Source organism: Bufo bufo, chromosome 3 (genome assembly GCF_905171765.1).
Source record: "Bufo bufo chromosome 3, aBufBuf1.1, whole genome shotgun sequence".
Taxonomy (NCBI): domain Eukaryota; kingdom Metazoa; phylum Chordata; class Amphibia; order Anura; family Bufonidae; genus Bufo; species Bufo bufo.
This window is the reverse complement of record NC_053391.1, coordinates 449,817,183-449,841,353: the sequence shown is the minus strand read 5'-3', so window position 1 is coordinate 449,841,353 and position 24,171 is coordinate 449,817,183. Positions and strand designations below refer to the sequence as shown.

Below are 24,171 nucleotides of genomic sequence, written 5' to 3'. Positions count from 1 at the left end.
TTGGCAAATTAAAAGGCCTCAACAAAGTGTGTAGTATCATACAATATATTTTTTTTTACAAGTGCAAGGGTTACAAACATGACCAAATTAACAGATCTTCCAGCTGTGTTAGTAGGCATTGCCTTCATGTACCAGGGATAAGTGTGACATTACATTATACAACCAGGGTTACTACTGTAAGAAGGTGGCTGCAGAAATGGTTCTTTATACCATATTGCTTTCTAACAGTATGTTTCATTACTCAACCATTTAAGGTCAGTTGAATGGAAGGGAATTCACATGCAATTCTTTAGCAGCAAGGCATTCTGCTTCTTCAGGCAGCTACAACGTCTGAAAGGCCATACTAATGTCAAGACGAGCATGTGAGCACTTCTAATCTCAACTTTTTTCTTAAATGACCTCATGGTATTTCGTTTATGCCCACTACAGAAACAGCAACTAACAGATTTATACAAAGGCTACTTACTAGAAGAAGTTGGAGAACCTAATACTCGACTGTTAACGAGTATGTAGTATTGTAGGACTTGATTTGGTTTACATGGAAATAAATTCCAAAAGGTAAAAATTCATCCGCCCCATCAAGATATATTTGAATTAATTACAACTTGCTGCATTCTTGTATTATTTTTTTACCTCTGGGCCAGAGATTTCATCTTTTGTATATCACAGTACAAGTTAAGACATTTTCTTAACTCTGCAAGCCGTGGACCAAATCTGTCCCCAGTACAGCGAAGGGTGCAACCTGCAGGCTAAAACAAGTGGCAGAAAATGCATAGTTACCATCAGCCCTGGGAATTGGTCAGGAAAACCACAAAAGGATATGGAAGGGGTGGAGTTTATGCAAATTTGCCCGAAAGCAGGAACATGGGGTTTTCCTGGGCATTTTGGGGTAGTCCTGGGGCTTAAATGTCCCTGGATATGTTGGAAACTATGAAAATAGTGATATACTATACTAGTCACAAATGGCTCATCTCTGGAGTTACATCCGCACCTGTGTCGCATACAGAAACCTGCCCCATTGTTATTGGTAGTACGGTAAAATAGTCTTGTTACTATGAAATGTTAAAATATTCTTCAAACATGGCAATTGTACATTCCAATTTATATTTCCAGACAGAGCACCACTCTTGTCCTGGGGGCAGAGTTAATGCCCTCATACACATTACTGTATAATTGGCTGAACCTGCCAAGGGTCTTGGGGAGCTCCCCTAACAGATAATGTTGGCGGAGAGAAGGATCAGGTGTAATGAATTTTCTTGCCTGATCCTTTTGTTCTCCCGGGAGATAGACTGCCGCCAGAAGTGTATGCCCAGGTTCATTCCTAGAAAAAAAAAAAACTTTTTTCCAATCCCATACAAACCTTTAAATATTAGTTCAGGGCAAAATCATTTGGTGAAAGGTAGGCATGTAGAGGGTGAATGCAACAACAGGTTAATCACTAAAGCTTTTACCTATTTAAGACATATCTTAATAAGTACTTATGTGCCTGGCTGGTCGCCACAGGTGCCCTTGTGAATTCAACTGCCTCTCCGTCCTCAGGATGGTGATACAGCGGGGCAGCAGTATTTTGTGCTGCACTATGATGTTGCTGACTGCGTCTACTTGTGTTGCCCCATTTTCTGTAACTTTGGACCTGCCTATAAATAACATGGGGCCTCTTTTAGTTTTTTTTATTCCAGGGCCACTTTAAGCTCCCAGTCCACCCCTGATGGTGTCCATCATGTTAATGGAAGAAATAGCGCAGCGTACTGCAGTATTTTTTCCATCAAATTTGACGGAATATGTGTTGGAGATCCGAACAGAACATCCCACTGATAACACCTCCCTCCTGTACCAATAGGTATTCACAGGAGGTGAAAAAGCAGACATATAAATTATAAATTCCAGGTTTTACGGAATCTTTTCCTACAAAAATACATATTAATCTGCTCAGCTCCCCCCGTTCTATAACATGGTGCTTTCAGATAAAATTACATTTTGTGACAGGTCCTCTTTAAATTAGCGGATTTATCACTTCTAGGGCTGAAACGATTACTCGAATAAATCGAGTAATTTGACACAAAAAAATCCTTGATGCAAATTTTTTGCATCGAAGATTCGTTTGTGTCACGTGACCACAGAGCGGGAGTGAAGCTTGCTATTACTCCCACTCCGTGATCTCCCACTGGCCCGCAATACTCACCTTTCCAGCAGGGGGCCTCTGGACACTCCACAGCACATCCATGGTCCTGCGCTGCACTGACCTCCTGACGTACACACGCTGTGACCTGACGCGCTGTGTGACGTCAGACGCAGAACAGCGCGGAACCATGGAGTGTCGGCGGCGCCCCTGCTGGAAAGGTAAGTTTGTGCGACTAAGGCCGGGCACTCGGAGTGCACAGCGTCATAGCAACCAATGACGCTGTGCACTCCGGGTGTCAGGAGGAGCAGTGGGGGAGATGATTTCACAAGGGGGGAGAGCTGCTGGCACAATGAGGGGGGGGGGAGCTGCTGGCACAAGGGGGAAGAGCTGCTGGCACAAGGTGGGTGAGATGATGGCACAAGGGGGGAGAGATGCTGGCACAAGGGGGAGAGCTGCTGGTACAAGGGGGGGGGGAGCTGCTGGCACAAGGGGGGGAGAGCTGCTGGCACAAGGGGGGAGAGCTTATGGCTCTGGGGTGGGGAAGAGCTTATGGCTCTGGGGTGGGGGAGAGCTGAAGGCTCTGGGGTGGGGGAGAGCTGAAGGCTCTGGGGTGGGGGAGAGCTGAAGGCTCTGGGGTGGGGGAGAGCTGAAGGCTCTGGGGTGGGGGAGAGCTGAAGGCTCTGGGGTGGGGGAGAGCTGAAGGCTCTGGGGTGGGGAGAGCTGAAGGCACTAGGGGACTGGAGCTGATGGCACTGGGGATAGTGGAGCCGATGGCACTGGGGGGAACTGAAGCACTTGGGCTGATTACACAGGGGGGAAAGAAGGGTGTTGGGACTGATGGCAGGGGGTCTGATGAGTTTTAATAAAGGAAAACAGTCTATTAATTCATTTTTTTCTTATTAGAGTACTCTATTAATCGTAAACATTAACGATAGAATACTCGATTTCTAAAATAATAGTTTACTGCAGCCCTAATCACTTCACCATGTTGCCCTCAGAGATGGAGACATGACGGACCTGACAGGTTCCCTTTTATGTTGGTATAAACTTTATTTTGTGTTGTTGCCCTCACTGTGCTATGAGACACTTCACCAAAATGTATGTATTACCTAATATGCAGCAAAAAAAAAAAATAGTTGTCTTACCAATGTGCTGACTTGTTACAAGTAATAGGATTTCACCCTTGTATGTATTCAGATTTTCAGCTCATGTATTATACTTTACACTTGTGTTTTTTCACAGGTTGTGAGGGAATATTTTTTGTTCATGTAAACAGTTCACACCATTTTTAGTAATCTGTCTGGGGTTCCACGAGTTTTGATAGAAAGAATAGGACCTCCTGCAACAGATACCTGACTTCATTATGTCAATGACACATGCCAGGATTCATTAAGATATCTTTGAAAATGGAAACAGCATGGCTGTCATAGCTAGTAATTGGCTGCAGAGGTCACATGTCCCTGTGTCAATGCTGCAGGGACTGCTGTCCTCTAAGTTGTAATAAGTATCTATATGTTACACCGTCACACCTACCTGAACTTCTAGAGGAGAGTCCGTGATGTTGATGTGTAGTGGTGAATACTTGATAGTTGTCCCGATCCTCCAGTCCGGTAGAAGCAATCAGGCTTTGAAGTTCGAAAACTCACTTCAGCCGTCACAGCTGTAAGCTAGCGTGACGTCACCGGCGCTCTGATTAGGAGCGCAAGCTTTTTTGAATAGGAGACGTGCTGCCGGCTGGGGCACGTTTTCCAACTACACAGCATGACTGCTTCTACCGGACTGGAGGATCGGGACAACTATCAAGTATTCACCACTACACATCAACATCACAGACTCTCCTCTAGAAGTTTAGGTAGGTGTGATGGTGTCACATATAGATACTTATTACAACTTAGAGGACAGCAGACGTGGTAAACCCCGCTTCTAGTCACTGGTACTGAGGTGCAGTCAGAGAGTAAGCGCAGGAATTCTTCTTTTACTTCTTCTAATTGTCATTGCGGCACTGACCTTCCTTGCTGCATACTCACAACATTTTTAAAGGTGTTGTCCGGGTTCAGAGCTGAACCCTGACATACCCATAATTTTACTCAGGCAGCCCCCCCTGACTTGAGCATCGGAGCAGTTCATGCTCCAATGCTCTCCCTTGCCCTGCAGAGGATCGCGCATGGCAAGGACTCTTTTATTTACTATAACACGCTGCCGGGCGGAAGCTTCTGCCCAGCAGTGTGTTTAGTGACGTTACCGGCTCTGATGGGCGCGCTTTAGTGCTGGCCCAGCCGTTTTACAGGCTAGGGCAGCACTAAAGCCCGCCCATCAGTACCGGTGACGTCACTGGCCTCACTGCTGGGCGGAAGCCTCCGCCTGGCAGCCCGAAGGGGAGCCCGATACGTCACCGGAAATCCACAAAATACCTTTGCCCTGCGTGATAAAGCGCAGGGCAAAGGACAGCATCGGGGCATGAACTGCTCCGATGCTCTTGTCAGGGGGGCTGCCTGGATGAAATTTTGGGTATGTCCGGATTCAGCTCTGAACCCGGACAACTCTTTTAAGTAAGAGCTCCAGTAAACTTGTTTTAATTCTATACTTTAAACATTTGTTTTCCAATCACAACTTATTGTTTCTAAAAGAAAGAAGCATTAATAAAATTAAATGTAAATTTCTATTACATAGAAAACAAGGTAACAAGGGCGCAGCCATATTCTATAAAGGCACTCTTATCCATAATCATTCTTTATATAAATATATCTCATATATTAGGCATTGGTATTTAGGATATACTAGCTAGTAAAAATGTAGGTGATCCAAGAACATTGTAGAATAATTATAGGTGCAAATAAGTAATTTTTATACTTCCAACTTGGCATTAATATTCGGATCTTGACTGCTCCCAGTTCTGGATTTAGAGTAACATACAGGACACTAACTGATGAATTAGGTGAACTTTCTCATAGATTGTAGATTGAAACCGGAGCTCAGATGTTGTGTGTATTGGAGGATATATCGTAATGTGAAAAGGGAAATGGAGGAAGGTAAGATGCAAAAGGTAGATGGTAAAAAGCAGCAAAGTGCAGATGTTTTTATCACATGGACCTCTACGTTGATGCAGCATGCTTATTAAGTTATGAATAGATAAAATATTAGTAACTGTAAACTTGATTAAAGGGGTTTTCTGGGCACTGTAGGTAATCCATTATTTGTGCTATACTGTAAAGGGAAGATTGTTTTGTTAATACTTATCCATCCCTAGCCGCCAATTTTGTCATCGCCACTGCACTAACACAGGCTGCGGACTCTTCCACCCAGGTCCTGGCTGGATGTGTGCCCTATTTCTCCTTTTCAGCTGTAATAATAAATGCAACTGACCAGGAAGAGAAGGGCACACATCTGGTCGTGACTCAGGTGGAAGAGCCTAGGTGCGGTGGAGACAGCAGCATTGACGGAGTGAGGGACCGGCAAGCATTAACTAAACGATCTTCCTTCCAAAGGATAGCAGGAAGGACAGATTACCTAAAATGCCCAGAGAACAACTTTAACAATTAGAAAGGATAAGAATGTTGAACCATAAATTGTGGGGGTTCTGTGTCTTTGATTATCTACTTATTTAGAAAAATAGCCAAATGCTTAATTTGAAATTTTATTGGGAATTTATTAAGTTATTGGCAATAATTTTACCATAGCATGCATTCAACTTCTACAGTCAACTTAGAAAAATTGCTGAGTGTGACTTAACTAGAGGTCTATTAGGAAAGGCTGGGTTTCTACGAAGCAGCCATGATGTGGAGTCTTCAACTTAGCACACCAATGGTAGGCAACGGCAGCACAAATTTACAAGCTAACTGAGGTATTGCAGGGTTTTGTCCACATCATGGAAGTTCAGACAAAATGTATAGACGTACATATTTAGAAAATCCCAAGTATCATTGCCGAGCACCAATACCTAAAATAATCTTAGGACACAGAATGGCAGTAAAGAAAGACTATAGAACTTGGTGAGGTTTGTGAATCTGTATTTACTCATGAGAAAGTGTTCCAATCAAACTAAAATCTTGACAAATTTGTGCTTGTCAGTTGATATGACTGAAGTACATGTAAGGTTATATTTAATGAGTGGTTATGGGACTTTTTAGTACTGCTCCAAAGAGACAAAAGGAAAGTCTATGTGCATACAAAGCACACATTCTTTCCTCAAACTCTTCTCCTGAACACAGTGTTCTAAGCAACAGGTTTATATCCCTTGTCATTACTGAATTACTAATTACATAGTAAAATAGTCACTGCCTACATTTTAAAATCAGTTACAATATTTAAAGCCAACTGCTTGAACACATAAAAACTCTGTTCTGACTATGAAATCTGCAGCCCAACATGACAAAACAGTCACTTCTTTTTTCTACAGAAGAACCGAGTGGGATAATAGTAAAACCATGGAATACCTTCTGTGGTATGGACATAACTACAGTATACTGCTTCTTCATTCTGCCCTAGGAAGCTTAGGACGTTTTCAGCTCATAAGAGCCTTGTTGCTGAGAGGTGCACCCAACACATTATCCAAGATGATCTTCATGCTCTTATATAAACGGTGTCTCCAGAAACCATTACAGAACATAATCTTCTATATATACACACATGAATTAATGCAAATCTACAGATATTGCAAGAGGAACTCCAAATTGCAAAACCTAAGTTTCCACTTTTCCGTAGGTCCCTTCAGGAGGCCTGTAATGCTTTGGGAAAGCTTTCAGTTGCAGACTGTTAAAGGCATATTTGCGACATCCGACATTCTTCATGGTGTTTTCTCGACGACAGCCCTCACTATGGAAAAACAAAAGATAAAACAGGCACAACAAAAGAAAACCTATACAAAAAAAATAAGGAAAAGCATGGGCAAAGGCAGTAGCAAGTGCAGCATATTAAATGAGGACATATGCTAAGGGAGTGGAATGTGCAAGCTAACATATCCAGCAGCTGTTCCCTGGTGGAATAAAAATATATATATATTTTTTTTAAAGCGTAATTTATTATATTTTGTGTTGTGAAATGTAAAGCATGACAGCAACTGGACTATAGAAGCTATGTTTAGAGGAGAGGAGAAAAGAAAAAGGGTCAAATCATATTTTGTGTAAAGGTATCTGTTGGCATTCAGGATAGGTAGAAAGCAAAACACAATTCATTCTTCCTTTCAAACACTTCCAATGTATAAAGACCCTAATCCAGAGGTACAGAACATGTGGACTGATGCTGAGTTACAACTAACAGCATGGCATGTCTCCTAAACTTATCAGCTTTAGGCCCATGCCAGACCTTCATCAAAAACGACCTGTGAGTTCTGACCCAGAAGTTGGGGCCTTCCTTCAAGGACGTTCATATGCCCGACTAGGACAGGCGTTATCTTCTCGAGACATTACTTTAAAGTACAACATTTTAGTTTTTTAACAAAAAAATAGGGCTCTGTGACTTTTTGCAGTTACTTGCGCAAACATTTTGTGACTTTTTGAATTTCTACAAAATTAATTTATTTGGGTTTAGTTAACTATGTTAACTTCTGTAGGGAGTACCGTTTCTAGACAAAAGTTTGCATTTTGTGACTTTGAATTTCTACAAAACTCACTCAATTGTGTTTAGTTAGCTATATGTTAACTCGTGTAGGGAGTACAATTTCTAGACAAAAGTTTTAGGTTTAAGGATGCGCCAAATTTATCAAAAAAACATGTTACATTTCATATCTCATAAACTTGGCGCAAAGTTCACCAACACAGACACAAACCAAACTGACTTCAGATATTACCCTCATGATAAATTCCCCCCATGTCTACACTTTTTGTCTACAAAAAAAATAATATAAAATATATATTGCATAAAACAGAAGTCAGAAATTCCCATAAATATTTAGCACACAGCTGAAGTAGCCATTGATTGCATGGTTATTTAGCAAACGCAAGCTTAGCTTTTAAAAGACATCAAATAAATGCAGAAACATAAACTGAAAGGTCTCTTTAAAAACACATGAATTACTACATAAAAGCTGAAAATCATATGCATAGATCAGCGAGAAGAATGTATGTATAAAATGAAACACTAGGTATAAAAAATCTAGTCAGCATATTTATATAGTTCCTATATCTGATGGTCAGGGTAGATGCTATTTTGTTGTTTATATGTCAGCCTATTTGGTCCCAAAGGAGAGGTCAATGGGCAGTGGATGGTATGGTAGTGCCATGTACTGTTCCAACCACTCATCTTTACTGCCAGCCTTAAGGTACTTTAGTGTACACAGCTGTAGCATGGCTACACAGAAAGCTCAGGACCTTATCAGAATAAAAGGTAAGTAGCATCTCCAAGGTACAGAACCCTATTAATATGTGGTCTTACCACCTTGTGAAGACAATGACATGCAAGTTGGCATTTCTTATTCTAAAGGCAAGGATAAGAGTGCAGCTAAAAGATAATGCCAAGCAATATCAAATAATACAAATACATGGGTCTAAAACAGCATCCAATGACAATTTACCACAAAAATGGTTTCCAGAATCTAAATATAGAAAAGTGCACAAATAAGATTATATGGTTTATTATGTGGAACACTAAGTTACCAACAGAATAAGATAACTACTAACTTTACACTTAAAGTAAAACCCATTACTGATAACAGTTTTATAAGAAAATGGAGGCATAGTAGATTAAAGAATCCAACTGCAAACTTGAGATTGGGCAGTTCTGTGCAAAAGGCACTTTTCTGGAGCGAAAAACAGCACAGGTGCCCAGACCAATGGAAAATATAGAAGGTGCACAAGCTATATTGCGGGACTATTTCTATATACTGGAAGCACAATAGGCAGAAAGTATGGAAGATTGTTTTTTACTTAAAAAATATACTTAAAAATATAGATTTTAAAAGTGCATGCATCTGAGTAATCAAGCTTTATACTGATCAACAGACTTCGAAAGCAAATGTGCAGCTACCATCATGCCTGCCAAAGGATGAGGCTTCGAGCAGACCAGCATCTATAGCTTAGCCACTGAGGAGGAGTTCGGTGGATAGCTTATATCTTACAAAGTATGTCATGAAAGCAGCATGAATAGTACAAAATTCAATAGAATACTGAAGGTTGGTATAGAAGCTACATAGCGCCAATTGCATGTATGGTGCTATAGGTACAAAGCAGCATCAAGGACATGAGGTAAGTCGTAAGAAGAATGTATATATATATATATATACACACACACATATGTATATATATATACAAGAATGGTCTGCCCAATTCCAATGAGCTGCCCTAGTTTAGAAAAAAAGCTCCACATGTAACATGAAAACTGTAAGGCATAATATCGGACATCAGACAGTGTGAAAAATTATTTTCTCAGTCCCCACTGGACTGTGCATGTTCAGGCATGAATGTTTCTGACTCGTCTTCATTTGCAACGAAATCTGGAAACCAAGTATGCAATGCTGAGGAACAACCACACTATTAGCAAATTTGGGCTGAATGCTAACAATGGGATAGAGTAGAGGAGGCTGGGGTCCAGCCTGAAATCTCGGATCGGAACCAAGCCACTCAAGTTCTTCTGGGTGACTATTTCTCGAGTTCCAATGCTGTGAAGAGGATAGTTTGGAATTGCAAAGTAAAACGTGATGACCAAATAAAAACCACACCACACACACAGAACGTTAATAAAAAAAGGAGCGAGAGAGAAGAAAGCAAATCAAATCATAAAAAAACATAGGCATCAAAGGAAAGTCACAGAATAGTGGAAACATACATATAAAGACGATGTAAGTAAACCAAAAGTAGCAATGTGGAGTAAAAAAGAAGAGAAGAGAGAGAACAAAAGAGAAATCATAAGAATGCATTGTAGACAAGTGGGTAAGAAAAGAAAAGACTGGTAGATTTCCATGTTTGGTTTAAAGCACAGAGCCACTAGTCCATGCTGCCATGCATCAACATGCTGCTAAGCCGTGGCCATCTGAAATGCAAACACACCATAACAAACCAGTACAGGATTTGACCCTTTCCAAAGAAAGAAATGTTAAAGCTGCCAGATGACGCTGTCTGAATAAGTTGTTTTGAGATGGGAAAAGGTTGCTTGTTAATATGAAAAAATGTTATATTCTGATTTTATTACCTCAGGACATTTACATTAATTACTTGATGAAAGCTGGGCCATTCGTATGATCTTCTGGGAGAACATCTAACTAATTATAAGATAACCGGCTGGAAGCATGAAGGTTACATATGCTAGTGTCGAGATCCTGCCTGTGTGAAATTCTACAGGCATAGAGGGAAATGAGTGGCTACATATATCTTATAACACCCAATGAGTGTGGACTGGTTTTAACAGATGTTACTGGCTTTGCAGACATGAGATGCACTGTACTTATTTCATGGTTAGGAAGATTGCCTTCTATATAATGGATTTAGTAATAAAAGGGATAGCTGTAACAATGGTAGTATGTGCTCTGTGTGTGGCCTATTGTCTACAACCCCAATTCCGAAAAAGTTGGGACGCTGTATAATCATTGGTCAGATGGCTGTTTACACACAGATCTTTGTTATACCCACCAAGTACTGGTCTGATTCGACAGAAATTGGTCAGATAATCTGTTGGTGTAATACAGCACTAAAATGTAAATAAATGTGATTAAAAACAGAATGCAATGATTTGCAAATCTCTTAGACCCAGATTTTATTCAGAATAGCTCATAGAACACAGATCAGAAGTTCAAAGCAAGACATTTTACCATTTCATGAAAAAAACTAACTAATTTAAAACTTGATGGCAACAACACATCTGAAAAACATTGAGATAGGGCCATGTCTACCATTGTGCAGCATCCTCTCTTCTTTTAGTGAGGAGACCAATTGCTGGAGTTTTGGGGAATATTGTCCCATTCTTGTCTGATGTAGAACTCTAGCTGCTCAACAGTCCTGCGTCTTCTTTGATGGATTTCCGTTTCACGATGCACCAAATATTTTCTACTGGTGATAGGTCTGGACTGCAGGCAGGCCAGTTCATCACTGGACTGTTCTTCTGTGATGTCATGCTGTTGTGATGGATGGATGGTTTAGCATGGTTTTGAACTATTCAAGGCCTTCCCTCAAAAAAACGTTGTATGGATGGGAGCATATGTTGTTTTAAAAGTTCTATATACTGTTCAGCATTGATAGTGCTTTTCCAGATGTGTAAGATGCCCACACCATAGGCACTAGTGCAACCCCATACCATCAGAGATGCAGGCTTTTGAATTGTGCACTGATAACAAGCTGGATGGCCCCTCTCCTCTTGAGTCTGCAGAACACAGCATCCATGGTTTCCAAAAAAAAAAAAAAAAAAATTGATTCATCTGACCACTTAACAGTTTTCCATTTTGCCTCAGTTCATTTTAAATGAGTTTTGACCGAGAAGACTACACTATTTCTGGATGGCATTGACATATGGCTTCTTCTTGGCATTATACGGTTTTAACGTGTATTTGTGGATTGCAAATCGAACTGTGTTCACAGAAAATGATTTCTAGAAGTGTCCTGGGCCCATGCAGTGATTTTCAATACAGAATCATGCCTGTTTTTAATGAATTGCCATCTGAGGGCCCGTAGATCAAGAGCATCTACTATTGGCAGTTGGCCTTGTGCACATGGACTTCTCCAGAATCTTTTGATGAAATTATGTACTGTAGATGGTGGGATAGTCAAAGTCTTTGCAGTTTTACATTGAGGAACATTTTTCTGAAATCGTCCCACAATTTTTAGACTCAGTTTTCTGAAGATTGATGAACCTCAGCCTATCTTTCTTCTGAGAGACTCTGCCTCTCTAACATACTCTTTTTATGCCCAGTCATGTGAATTAACTGCAAACTGCTCCTCCAGCTGTGTTTTTTTTTATTGCTACCACTAAAGCCTCATTGACACGTCCGTGTTTCACGGACATGCTTGCGTCCCCATTCATTTTAATGTGTGTATTCACACATCAGTGTTTAAGTACGGTGTGTTGGTGAGTGTTTTTAGCACGGATGCATGGTCTATTTTGTCCGTGTTCACGGATCCATCACACCCACTATAGTCTATGGGTACATGAAAACCATGGATCCCATCCGTGTTGCATCTGTGTTTCATGGGTCATTAGGAATATATGCTTTGAAAATTATTTTTCAGCTGTGCAGTGTCAGTAAAAAACGGATGGCACACGAACAGCAAAAAACGGACCCACGGATCCTTCATGGATGCATCAATGACCACCTGCTCACGGATTTGAGCATGGACACGGACGTGTGAATGAGGCTTTACTTTTCCAGCCTTTTGTTGCCCTGGCTTTTTGGAGATGCGTTGCTGCCAATTAATTTGTTTCATGAAATGGTAAAATGTCTCACTTTCAACATCTGATATGTGTTCTATAACCTATTGTGAATAAAATATAGGTCTATAAGATTTGATAATCATTGCATTATGCAATTACATTTTACACAACACAACTTTTGGGGAATTGGGGTTGTACATGTGGCTTCTACCCAGGCTATGAAGGTTAAGAAATTAAGTACCACAAGTCTAATCTAGTTTCTGACCTCAAGCTCATACTTGATGAAAAACAATAATTTTAAATAGACTCCTCAAAGTCATCTAAGGGATATTTCCTCTACAAAACACATTTCTCTTAAATATTCCCACTTAAAGGGCTTGTCTGGGCTCAGGATAGGGCATTAATATCAGATCATCATGGGCCTGACTCCTGGTACCCCCGTCGATCAGCTGTTTGAAGGGACCTGCACACTGTCACTCGTGCACCTGCGGTGCAGTGTAATTACAGCTTCCTTTCCCGTTCGCTTGAATGGGATGAACAGCTGTGATTACATTGCAACGCCACTACAAAGTACACAGCGTACAGGTAAATACTGAAGAGATTGCACAAGCTCTGCAGCCCCTTCAAACAGCTGATTGGCGGGAGTCTGGACCACGATGATCTGATATTGATCACCTAGCCTGGGGATAGACCATGAATATCTGTAGCCCGAACAACTCCTTTAAACCTGTGCTTGCCTCCACATTAGGACAACTACAAAAAGCTACCACATGCCACTAACATTTACAGGTTACATGTACATAATGTATACCTCTAGGTAGGAGAGTGCACATGACTATACTGTTCAGTACATTGAAAAAAAAAAAGTATAGCGACGCATATCAGCCTGGTGAATGCCCAAAAAAAGAATACTTTTTTAAAACAAGGCCCCAGTGATATGTTCACAGTGTGCATCAGTAAATTTCCTATTCTGAACATTGGTGATGACACTGTTACCGTATATATGCACATGGTTATTCCTAATGTAAGCGGGACTTGTGTTTTTATGAGAAACCATAACTGGGATCTCAGGCCAAAGAGATTATTACAGCTTTCGTTGTATTCAATGGTAACTGTATGAGTTCCTATGCACTGAGCTCCCCCCAATGTGGCTGCAGGCAGCCAGTTTCGTAATATATTATCTGAAGGGAAGCAATGATTTAGAGCTGTATAGGGGAGATTAGTGTACTTATACCAGTTGTCTGGTGTAAATATATTGAAAAATATGGTGGTCAGAATGAGTGACATATTTTTGAAGCAGCTGTTCCACTTTTTCCAACATAAAAGTTAGATAAAAAAGAAACTGGTTGGGGTGGGTCGGCTCATAATAAGTTTTGCTATTATGCCCTATAAAAATCTGTGAACCCCCTGATCAGGTCTATTTTTATTTATGGTGTAGCGTTTACACACTACTTTATATCTCTTCACAGAAACACCTATAATCTATTTTCTCTGTATCGGTTGCCATTGATTATTGTGGTATATGTTATACTTCAATGGGTTCTCTGAGGTTAAAAAGATATGACCGTTTTGTTCTAGAAAAAGTGACACAGACACTGTGCCTGCTATTCACTTGGATAGGGCGGACCGGCAATAACAGACATAGATGATGAACAAGAGTGGTGCTGTTTTTGGAAGATATTTAATCTATGACAGACCAATGTAATATCTCGGGTGGCAACAGCATAGAAATAACCTTGAGAGCAGGAACAAGGAATTTAGAAAAGTTGGGAATGTTTATTTTCCAGTAAGTAAAAGAATGTGCAATAAATCTGTCAAGTGTTAGAATGTAAGAAAGGGTCAAATAAGTAAGCTCAACAGAAGGGACAGAAGGGGATGGAGAATTTAAGTGTAAAGAAGACACTTCATAGACATGTATGGAGGGAGCAAGACTGAGCAGCTCTTCTAAACTATTCAAAGAAAGAGGCTTCAAACCAGGTTATGCTTTCTTGTGGCATGTGATGTGCAGGGGTTAGATGCAACGTCTGAATGAAAGACTAAAAGGACAGAAATCACTATTTTCCTTTATTCCACAGTAACATTGCTGCTGCCTCTGCACATAGAACAGTGTGGATATGTTCTACAAACAAGGGGAGATGATGAGGGTAGGAACAGTCATGGCAGACAACCGCACAGCTTGGGTGACCCGACAAGTAAAGCTGGGATATGTCTAGAGTAGATGTGGGTACCCCGACACTTTCCAGTCATATAACTACACCATCTGGAAAGCAACAGGTTACCTAACCATTCTCTAAAGGACAGGACTAGAGAACCAGTGCAACCTGCAGATGCATTCCCAACCATCTGTGTTTTCGGGCCACAGAAAGCCAGTGACCAGGCCTCTTTACTGGTGTCATTTACATGCAGATTAGGAGCACTGCTTTAGAACAGACTCATACTACTAATACTAGTCCAGAATATTACTGGAGCTTCAGTTTTCTTTCTTAAAATACTATGTATTACACGATTTAGACTTTCGTTCCTCTCTAAACAAGATACTTGAATTGATCTGGGAAGTACACATCTGTAGCTCACCTAGTTCCTGTAGTGAAGGGAAATAAAAGCGCCATTGAGCAAGCGGGATTTGCTTACCTTCGCATGCACTCCAGTGCTTGTGTGAAAACCTGTGGGGCCATGCCATGCTCATGCTGCAGAATCAAGCATTGCTCCAGCGTCACTGACATGGCAGTACGGTCCTTGGCACTCTTACAACTTGTAAATCGAACCCCATTAAGTCGTCTACATATCTAAGAACATGGAGGAAATCATGTGTTATAAAAGAAGATGCTTCTAGTGAAAGCAATTATAGAAAATAAAGTAAAACCATAGTACTCTGTTTAACATGTGTCTAGAAAATATCCTAACTACAACATCATTGTAAAATTAGGTAAAAGTAAACATGTGCTTGATATATTAGTATTCATATGTAAGTGGCTATATGGAGCTGCAAAACTGAATATCTCTGAAGGACAGCTAAACAGGAAGAACAGTGCTGTTCAACACGCTACTATATTAAAGATAGTAAGATTTAAAGGCTATAGACACATTTGGAGACTTTTTTTAATTACTGCATTTTACTTATTTTGGGCTAAAAATCTTTTTTTCAACTGGTCTTTATTAAAAATGTGTTTCTCTTACAGCATTCATCGTGAATCCATCAGAGAACTGCTCTGTCGGATTGATCTGTAGTCCTCATCTCTGAACTCCTAACAGCTCATAAACACTACTTTAAGCTAAATTATCAAACTGATAACAATGTAGCTTTCTTAGAAGAAAATCTTAGAAGAAAACGAAAAAAAAATTTTTTTTGTAGAATGCAGTATATACATTGTCTTACTATTTAAAGTGGTTTTACCATAACCAACACAAATCAATGACAAATGACAATGAGAAATATTCATAATGTGCTTTTTCTCATAGGGATTCAAAGCCAATTTGCCTCCTGAAACCAGAGTACCCGGAGAAAACCCAGGAAAACTTTAACTTATTTACGGTATAGGTGACAAGGGGGGGAGGGGTACAACTGCTGGGTCCCCAATAATCATGAGAATCCCTTGTTCCCTGCTGTTACGTGTGTGTGTGGCCATGAATACACACTGCTGCTCCATTTAAAGTCTATGGTACAGATGGAGATAGCTGAGGGCTGTACTCTGCAATGTCGGTCAGTGCAATAGAGACTGAATGAAGTGGTAGCATGAATGAATGACAACTGTTCCATCAAATAGGAGAACAAAGGACCCCTGTTCTTGTGACTGGTGAGGGTCCTAGTGGTCAGACACATCACCGATCCTGTGGAAAACCTTTTTAAACTAGTAAAAGAGCTTACCTCAGCAGCTTGCCAAAGGATGTCAACATTTTTGTTCTTCCTTGCATGGACATTCTGTCCAAGGAATCTGAGCAGCTCAGGGAGACATGTTTGACTGCGAGACCGTGGAAGACCTAAAATAAACACAACCAAATTTAAAGAGTCACAATGCTACCTATGTATATTAACCATTTCCATATCATTACACATTGTACTGAACCACACTTATTACACTCCATTTTATGCCATATAAATCCTGATTTAGGAAGGAGACAAAAAATGCTTAAAAGGGATTATCCACCATACTAAAGGATGGCACATCGCTAGGTAAACTATAGCAGCTGCTTTGGATTTACCCACACCAGGCAATGAGTGGCACTATGGTGAGAGCAGGTAAAGAGGCTGTGGCGCTTTTTTTCTAGGGATGGCCTATTAAAGTGTAACAGTCATTGTTGTTTTTTTTTGTAATGTGTAGGAGCAGTGATACTGATCATTTTTGTAATATACCCTATTTTTTGCCCTATGAAGTGGTAAGAAAATGTCAGTGAGTCTTATGGGGCAAATACTAATGATCGCTTCCATTATGAAATTGCTCATTAGTACAGTAGGACTGGAAAGCAGTGAATGCAGCTCTCCCTGTGCAGGCTCTGTACTCACCACTTCCTGGTCTTCTCCTGTAAGGCTCTGTACACTGTGCTGTGACCTGCACACAGCGTGAGGATGTTGACCTCGTGCTCTGTGACCTCACTCTGTGCAACGTTGGGTCATAGCACGGCAGGCAGAGCGCTGGATTTCAGGAGTGGTGTTGGCGTACGGAGCAGGTAAGTTGATTTATTATTTTTTTGTCTGCTGTGAGGTCTGATTAACGTGGGAGTCTGATGTGAGGCTTGAATGGGGATCTTATCCACATTGGGGGGTCTGATCTGAGGCCTGATTGGGGGTCTGAGCTGAGGTCTAAATGAGGTCTTATTAACACAGTGGGTCTGATCTGAGGTCCTATTGGGGGTGTTATAATCATTGAAGGTCTGATCTGAGCTCTGATGCAAATTTTTATTATTATTTTCCTTCTCTAAAACCTAGATGCGTCTTATGGGCACATGTGTCTTATAGGGTGAAAAAGTTTTCTATTAGAAAAATAGCTCTAAAGTGGCCCATTTTGTGCTTAGCTGTCACGACCATGGTTATGGTTGTGACTCCTAAACTGCATGCTGTTGCCTGCGGTCTCGTGTGGTTGCTTTAACCACAGGTGAGGGCCGCTTGTATGTTGCCTCACTTGTGGTTGCTGTTGCCAACATGTTCTTATGATGTACTTGGCAGCATAGCAGCCTGAGCTGTTGCTTGGCAGCTTGCTGCAATCTGCATGCGGTTGCACCTGGCAACCTGTCTTTGTAGGTGTGCCTTTTTATAGGTTTGGTGTGCACGAGGTTTGTGTGTCTGCACTGACATTTTTCCTTCACTTGTGGCTGCCCGAGGCAACGTGTTATTGTGTACATGTGGTGGCAGTGTCTCGGCCTTCTGGCTGACTCCCAGGACACGGTTGCCACGCATGTCGTTGTCTGCGGTAACAGCTGCAGTGTAGTTGTGTGTGCATTTCCCTTTAGTGACACTTCCCTTGTCTGGTGTGAGAAGGGTTAATTCCTTTTCTAGACTGTGAGCACTGGGTATGTCTGTGTGGGTGTGGCTACTTGGGCCTATATAGCCTTTGCTGAGAGCAGTAGTCAGAGGGGTACTTCAGCCATGGTCTGCTGGAGTCATCCTCCTACCTAATACCATCTGCCAGTGAGGGCCACCCTTGTGGTCATAGCAAATGTTATGTGACGTTTAGTCGATGTTGCTTTCCCTTTTTTATTTAATGCAGCTATGGATCTGGGTTCCTGTCTGTATGTGTGTTGGCTGTGTACTTTTAAGTATTGTGTTGACGTCAGCGTGTCAGCACAGGGATCCAGTCAGCAAGGCTGTGGCAGGTAGGTGGAACTTGTGCAGTTCACCTGCCATATCCATAGGTCTGTTTTTGTATCCTGTTTCCTTGCAGCTTGGCCAGTGAGACTCCTGTTCCTCCGTGTCCAGGAGGAACGGGCTGTCTACCCACTTCCTAGCTCAGGGATCGGCGGAGGGTCAGTAGAGATCCGAGGTTCCTGAGAATGAGCCCTCCTACCATCAAGGTCGGCTCATGCAGCTAGGAGTCAGGGTCAGATTAGGGATGCGATAGGAGGTGACCTGCTCCCTAATTCTGTGGTCCTGGCCGAGCAGCCACTTACATCTCCTGGCATCGCACGCCTGAGGGTTTTCCCCATCCTCAACCGTGACATTAGCAACGCTCCCTGTCTTCTGTGTACTTAAAGGGAAGCTGTCACCAGTTTTCTGCTGCCCCCTCACTTTTAAACCCTAACAGCTCCAGGGCATGCCAATGAGTCCTGATATTCATGAGTTCATGGCACTCCCCGCCCACATGCCAGTGATTCACAGTTTTTTTTCCAACTCAATCAGCAGCAGGTGGGCGGAAAGAGCCATGAGCTCATGAATATGGGGACTCATTGGCATGCGCTGGAGCTGTTCAATACGAGCTTTTGGCAAAACGGCTGGGTCATTTAAAGAAAGTGACCCAGCATTTTGCTAAGGAGATCTGTCACTAGTTTATGTTGCCCTTAGTTAAGAGACCATAAAACTGAAGACAGATTCCCTTTAACTGTGGAGACACACTGACTTCCTCTCTGTATATGTGTATATATATATATATATATATATATATATATACACACAGACACACATACACTGGTGTATATATATATATATATATATATATATATATAGAGAGAGAGAGAGACGGAAGAAGTCGGACTGCACTCCAAAATAATGGTGAAATAAAGTGTTTTAATCACCCATAATATGGCAAGTTTGCCATATTATGGGTGATTAAAACACTTTATTTCACCATTATTTTGGAGTGCAGTCCGACTTCTTCCGTCTCTACAATATTGGGTATAGCCGTTACCCCGTGCTGGACCTTGCACCCACACCTTGGTTGGTGCTCCCGCTGGATTCCCTCCTTTATATATATATATATATATATATATATATATAATTAGTGGCGATGTGAACATTAAAATGCATGGAGAAGTCCCGGAAGGGGGGTATATCTCTCCCAGGTTCCTCAACTGGCTGAGGTGGGTGAAATCCAGAATGGCGCTGGCTTCAGTAAATATAGTTGCTGGAGCTATTTTCTTTACTTATTCAGGGCTGGATTTTATTCGGATTGGGATGGTAGGTTTGGTAGTGGGACCTCCCAATCCACCCCCATTTCAGGGCAGATTTTTCCCTAGCAGGAAGAGATCCCCAGGTGAAGCCTGCTCTAATCAGGCTGGGATAAAGCACCTCCTAGAATGTCAGAGAGAGAGTGTGATCCTAGAGCAGAGACCTGTGGAGTATCTGAGTGGTCTCAGCCGGGTAGGCTGAGAGGCCATGGGGCTGTGTGATAGCCCGAAGTTTAGGGGACCCAGTGACGCCTGCTGGAGCGAGGGTTGCACGGCCAGAGTAGGGAGGACTACTAGGCCACACTCCCCCATAAAGGTACTGGACTTGTTACAGCCTGGAGGCTGCAGGACTGTTAGGCTGAGAAAGCCGCATGTGATTACTGTGTGTGACCGGTGCTTTAGGTGAGTCAGGGATATGATTCTGTTTAGGTAGAGCCCAAACAGGTGTTTATTTTGGATTTGTTTGTTTGTTTTACTGACGTGCCACAATAAAGCACAGTTTGGCCCCTAAATTCTGGTGTCCTGAAGATGTATGTGGTTGCGACCCCCTGAAAGAAAGGCGATCCCTAACAATATATACAGAAAGGAAGTGAGGGCAGCAACAGTCAGTGTGGAGCGTGTCTCCACAGATAAGTAACAGAAGACAGGGAGTTTTGTTAAGGCACAAGATGGGCCATTTTAGAACTATTTTGCTAATAGAAACCTATGATTTCAGTAATTAAAGTATATTACAAAACGGACAGTTTCATTGCCCCTACACATTAAAAAAAAAAGAATTACAGTTACACTTTAAGATTCATTTTTAAACATAAAGATCTGGGAGGCTTAGTTATGGACCCAACTATACTAATAATCAACCTGATACTACCCACCCCATTGACAAAGGAGTGGTACTTACTTAACCCATTTGTCAATTTAGTCACACATTTCCAGTAGAAAATATGAGCCAGACAAATTATGGAGAATACAGGTTTTTACTAAAACAGACACATCTAGAGAGAGGACAGGTTGTTTTGCACACTACTGATATAAACCTCAAGAAAGATACTGAAACTTACAGTCATCCGGTAAGACTTCTTTGAACTGCTCATAGTAAGAATTCAGTCGTATCAAGCTCTCATTGTTGATAAGTTCCTGCAGCGACGTATCTCCAAACCTTGGTTCATAAAAGACCAACACATACAATATATTATAGTGCTTGTCTAGTAAAGTACTTACACACAACACACAAGTCACATCCATTTACTCAGTGCATTTGTGTACACCATAGCAAAGGTTAGGGAACTGCCAGTCACCTGCAGTACTTTACACTGAAGTCTGCAAGGAGGTCTATACAGTGGGGTCTACACAGTTGTATCATGCAACTTCACTGGGATACAAAGAAAACAAAATAGCAGGTCTTCTTGACTTCCCCAGCAACATTCCAAATTCTGTTAAAGCTGCAATATTGTACAGATACTGCTTATCTGATATAGTCTGCCATGTAGCTGAAGCCTACCCATATAGCTTAGATATCCTTAACCTCGTAGATTGCCTCGCGGGCAGGGCTCTCTCTCCTTCTGTACCAGTTCATAACTCGTCTTGTTCATGCTCTAAATTATGTATCTATAACCCTTATCATATGTACAGCGCTTTAATAATATTAATAATAATAGGAAAAAGAGACACTGACTTACATTTATCGTAGGGGTGCACCGAAATTCCGGCAGCCGAAAATATCGGCCGAAAATGTACCTAATCCATTTCGGCCGATATTGTTACATATCGGCCGAAAATATGGGGTGTGGGATTTTTCACCCACCAAGTAGCTCACCATCTGCGGGCGGGCGCCGGGGCGGGCGGTTTACTTTAAGTCACTGCATCTTTATTTTACTTTACAATCGTGACGCTCCAGTAACAACTGTGCAGGCAGAGCGGAGGGCGGCGTAACGTCACTTACTCACGTGACGCGCCTGCTCCGCCTCCTTCATTCATAAAGTGGGCGGAGCAGGTGCGTCACGTGAGTAAGTGACGTTACGCCGCCCTCCGCTCTGCCTGCAGAGTTGTTACTGGAGCGTCACGATTGTAAGGTAAAATAAAGATGCAGTGAGTGATTAGTCTGCTGTGAGCAGCAGGGCTGGGGCTGTTATGGGTAGGGGGATCGGTCTATGGCACTGCTATGGGGAGGGTGGATCTGTGCACTGTTATGCCCATAACAGTGCACATATCCCCCCCTCCATAACAGCGCCACCCACAGATCCCCCTCTCCATAACAGCGCCACCCACAGATCCCCCCTCTCCATAACAGAGCCACCCACAGATCCCCCCCTCCATAACAGAGCCACCCACAGATCCCCCCTCCATAACAGCGCCACCCACAGAGCTCCCTCTCCATAACAGCGCCACCCACAGATCCCCCTCTCCATAACAGAGCCACCCACAGATCCCCCTCTCCATAACAGAGCCACCCACAGATCCCCCTCTCCATAACAGAGCCACCCACAGATCCCCCTCTCCATAACAGAGCCACCCACAGATCCCCCTCTCCATAACAGAGCCACCCACAGATCCCCCTCTCCATAACAGCGCCACCCACAGATCCCCCTCTCCATAACAGAGCCACCCACAGATCCCCCTCTCCATAACAGAGCCACCCACAGATCCCCCTCTCCATAACAGAGCCACCCACAGATCCCCCTCTCCATATATAATATGATTTATTAAATTCATGAAAAAGAATTATTAATAAAATCATTAAAAAAAAAGTATTTTAAAAGTATTTGGGCAAAAAGGCAGTTTCGGTTTCGGTTTTCGGTCAAGGGCATCCAGAATTTTCGGTTTCGGACCAGAATTTTCATTTCGGTGCACCCCTAATTTATAGCAATCAATCTATCCACCAATCTACCCATCTATATATCTATCTCATATCTATCTATCAGTTCTATCTCTGTCTCATAGCTCTCTATCTCATATCTCTCGCTATCTACATATCAGCTCTATTTCGTATATATCTCCATATATCGCTAGCTATACTGCATATCAGTCCTATCTATCTCGTATCTCTTGTATCTCTCTATCTGTCTGCTATAGTAGGTTTAGTTGAAAGAAGATCGGACCAAATTTAAACGGCGCTGATGCAGAAGAATGACTTCGTGTTGAGATGTTACCATATAGGTAATCTTTTATTCAAAAGTCTACGCGTTTCAGGGGCGGACTGCCCCCTTCATCAGGACAATAAAACTTATTAGGATAAAACATGTGTTCTGGTGTGCTTTACTATATAAACTCTGTTTGGGCGCGATGTGCAGTGACATAGGGGGCGTGAGGGGGGCGGGTTTGTGGGCGCCCCCCTCACGCCCCCTATGTCACTCACGCCCCCTATGTCACTGCACATCGCGCCCAAACAGAGTTTATATAGTAAAGCACACCAGAACACATGTTTTATCCTAATAAGTTTTATTGTCCTGATGAAGGGGGCAGTCCGCCCCTGAAACGCGTAGACTTTTGAATAAAAGATTACCTATATGGTAACATCTCAACACGGAGTCATTCTTCTGCATCAGCGCCGTTTAAATTTGGTCCGATCTTCTTTCAACTAAACCTGCTTTATCTCTTTGACCGTGAGCGACGGAAAAAGGGCATAGACCAAGGCAGCAGATGCAGATCCATCCCCCGCAGACTGGACGGGATTATTTCCAGCAAGGCGAAACATAGGTGTTGTGACTTTTCACAACACCACATGGTAAGCATAATCAGTGCAATTCTGTATTATTGTCTGTAAGGTTCCACACAAGAGGCGCTGCCTCTTTCTGGTTTTTTCTTTCATATATGTCTGCTATAGTATGAAGATTGTCTATCAAGCTTACTTTTCAGCCAGTGTCTGCTGTTCATTGATCCCAACATTGAATAAAACTGGCTGAACCCTTAGCAGCATTCCACTTTGAATCTCGCGAGGAAGGGCATCAAACAAGGCGCTTGGCAATGGGATGCGAACATTAAATCCATCGCTTGAAAAATAAAATAGAAAACATACACATCAAACAACCTCTACTGCTATCTGTTCACCAAAAATTGTTAATAACGATACCTTTACACTGGCATTAGATTACATTCACCCAAAATGCAAATATTATAAATAAATGTGATCTGTCAGGATCAATTACAAAATAGATCAAAATGGATCTGTTGTTATATATCCTACATTTATATGTTATATAAACAGAATTCGGGACACCAGCGTGTTCTGAGCCTCAAAGTAATTGTCCACCCTGAAACAACATTTTTGTCAACCCATGGCTGAGAAATCCTCTTTTTAATTAATGTGCAAATGAGGCATTAAGTGCACTGACGGTGGGCCCACTGCCCTTGATGCACTAAAGCTCCACCTCCTTTCTCCGGTCAGTCCCTCCCTTGGACAATGGAGTGACAAGGCCAGACAGGAAGCATTTTACTCAGGTGAGCAAAAACCAATTTGAGTGTGCTTGGATGAATAAACACGTTCCTGCTATCAAACTCCCTTTAAGAGTCAACATGCTGGCTGACTGCAGCCACCACTAGAGGGAGCTCAGGGGTTAGCTGCATATTGTATACATAGAACTGAATGATAAGAGATTACGAAGTAAGCTCCCTTTAGTGGTAGCTGTAGGTAGGTGAATATTATCTTTTAAATCAATGTCTATGCAAGG

General features: G+C 42.0%; 1 protein-coding gene across 8 annotated transcripts in view; it reads right to left on the bottom strand.

The window, feature by feature from the left end:
* Positions 1-4,352: 4,352 nt before the first annotated feature.
* The window catches only part of INPP4A (inositol polyphosphate-4-phosphatase type I A), a 169,900-nt gene continuing 150,081 nt past the window's right edge, over positions 4,353-24,171 (bottom strand). For 7 of the 8 annotated variants that reach the window (XM_040425107.1, XM_040425112.1, XM_040425114.1 and 4 more), the window contains 5 exons: positions 23,353-23,493; positions 20,566-20,663; positions 16,278-16,390; positions 15,044-15,198; positions 4,353-6,934 (listed from right to left, as the gene is read on the bottom strand). In XM_040425107.1, coding sequence (XP_040281041.1) covers positions 6,802-6,934; positions 15,044-15,198; positions 16,278-16,390; positions 20,566-20,663; positions 23,353-23,493 — 640 coding nt within the window. In that variant the 3' untranslated portion in view covers positions 4,353-6,801. The remainder of the gene's footprint in view (positions 6,935-15,043; positions 15,199-16,277; positions 16,391-20,565; positions 20,664-23,352; positions 23,494-24,171) is intronic. The other variant, XM_040425113.1, reaches the window with a different exon arrangement.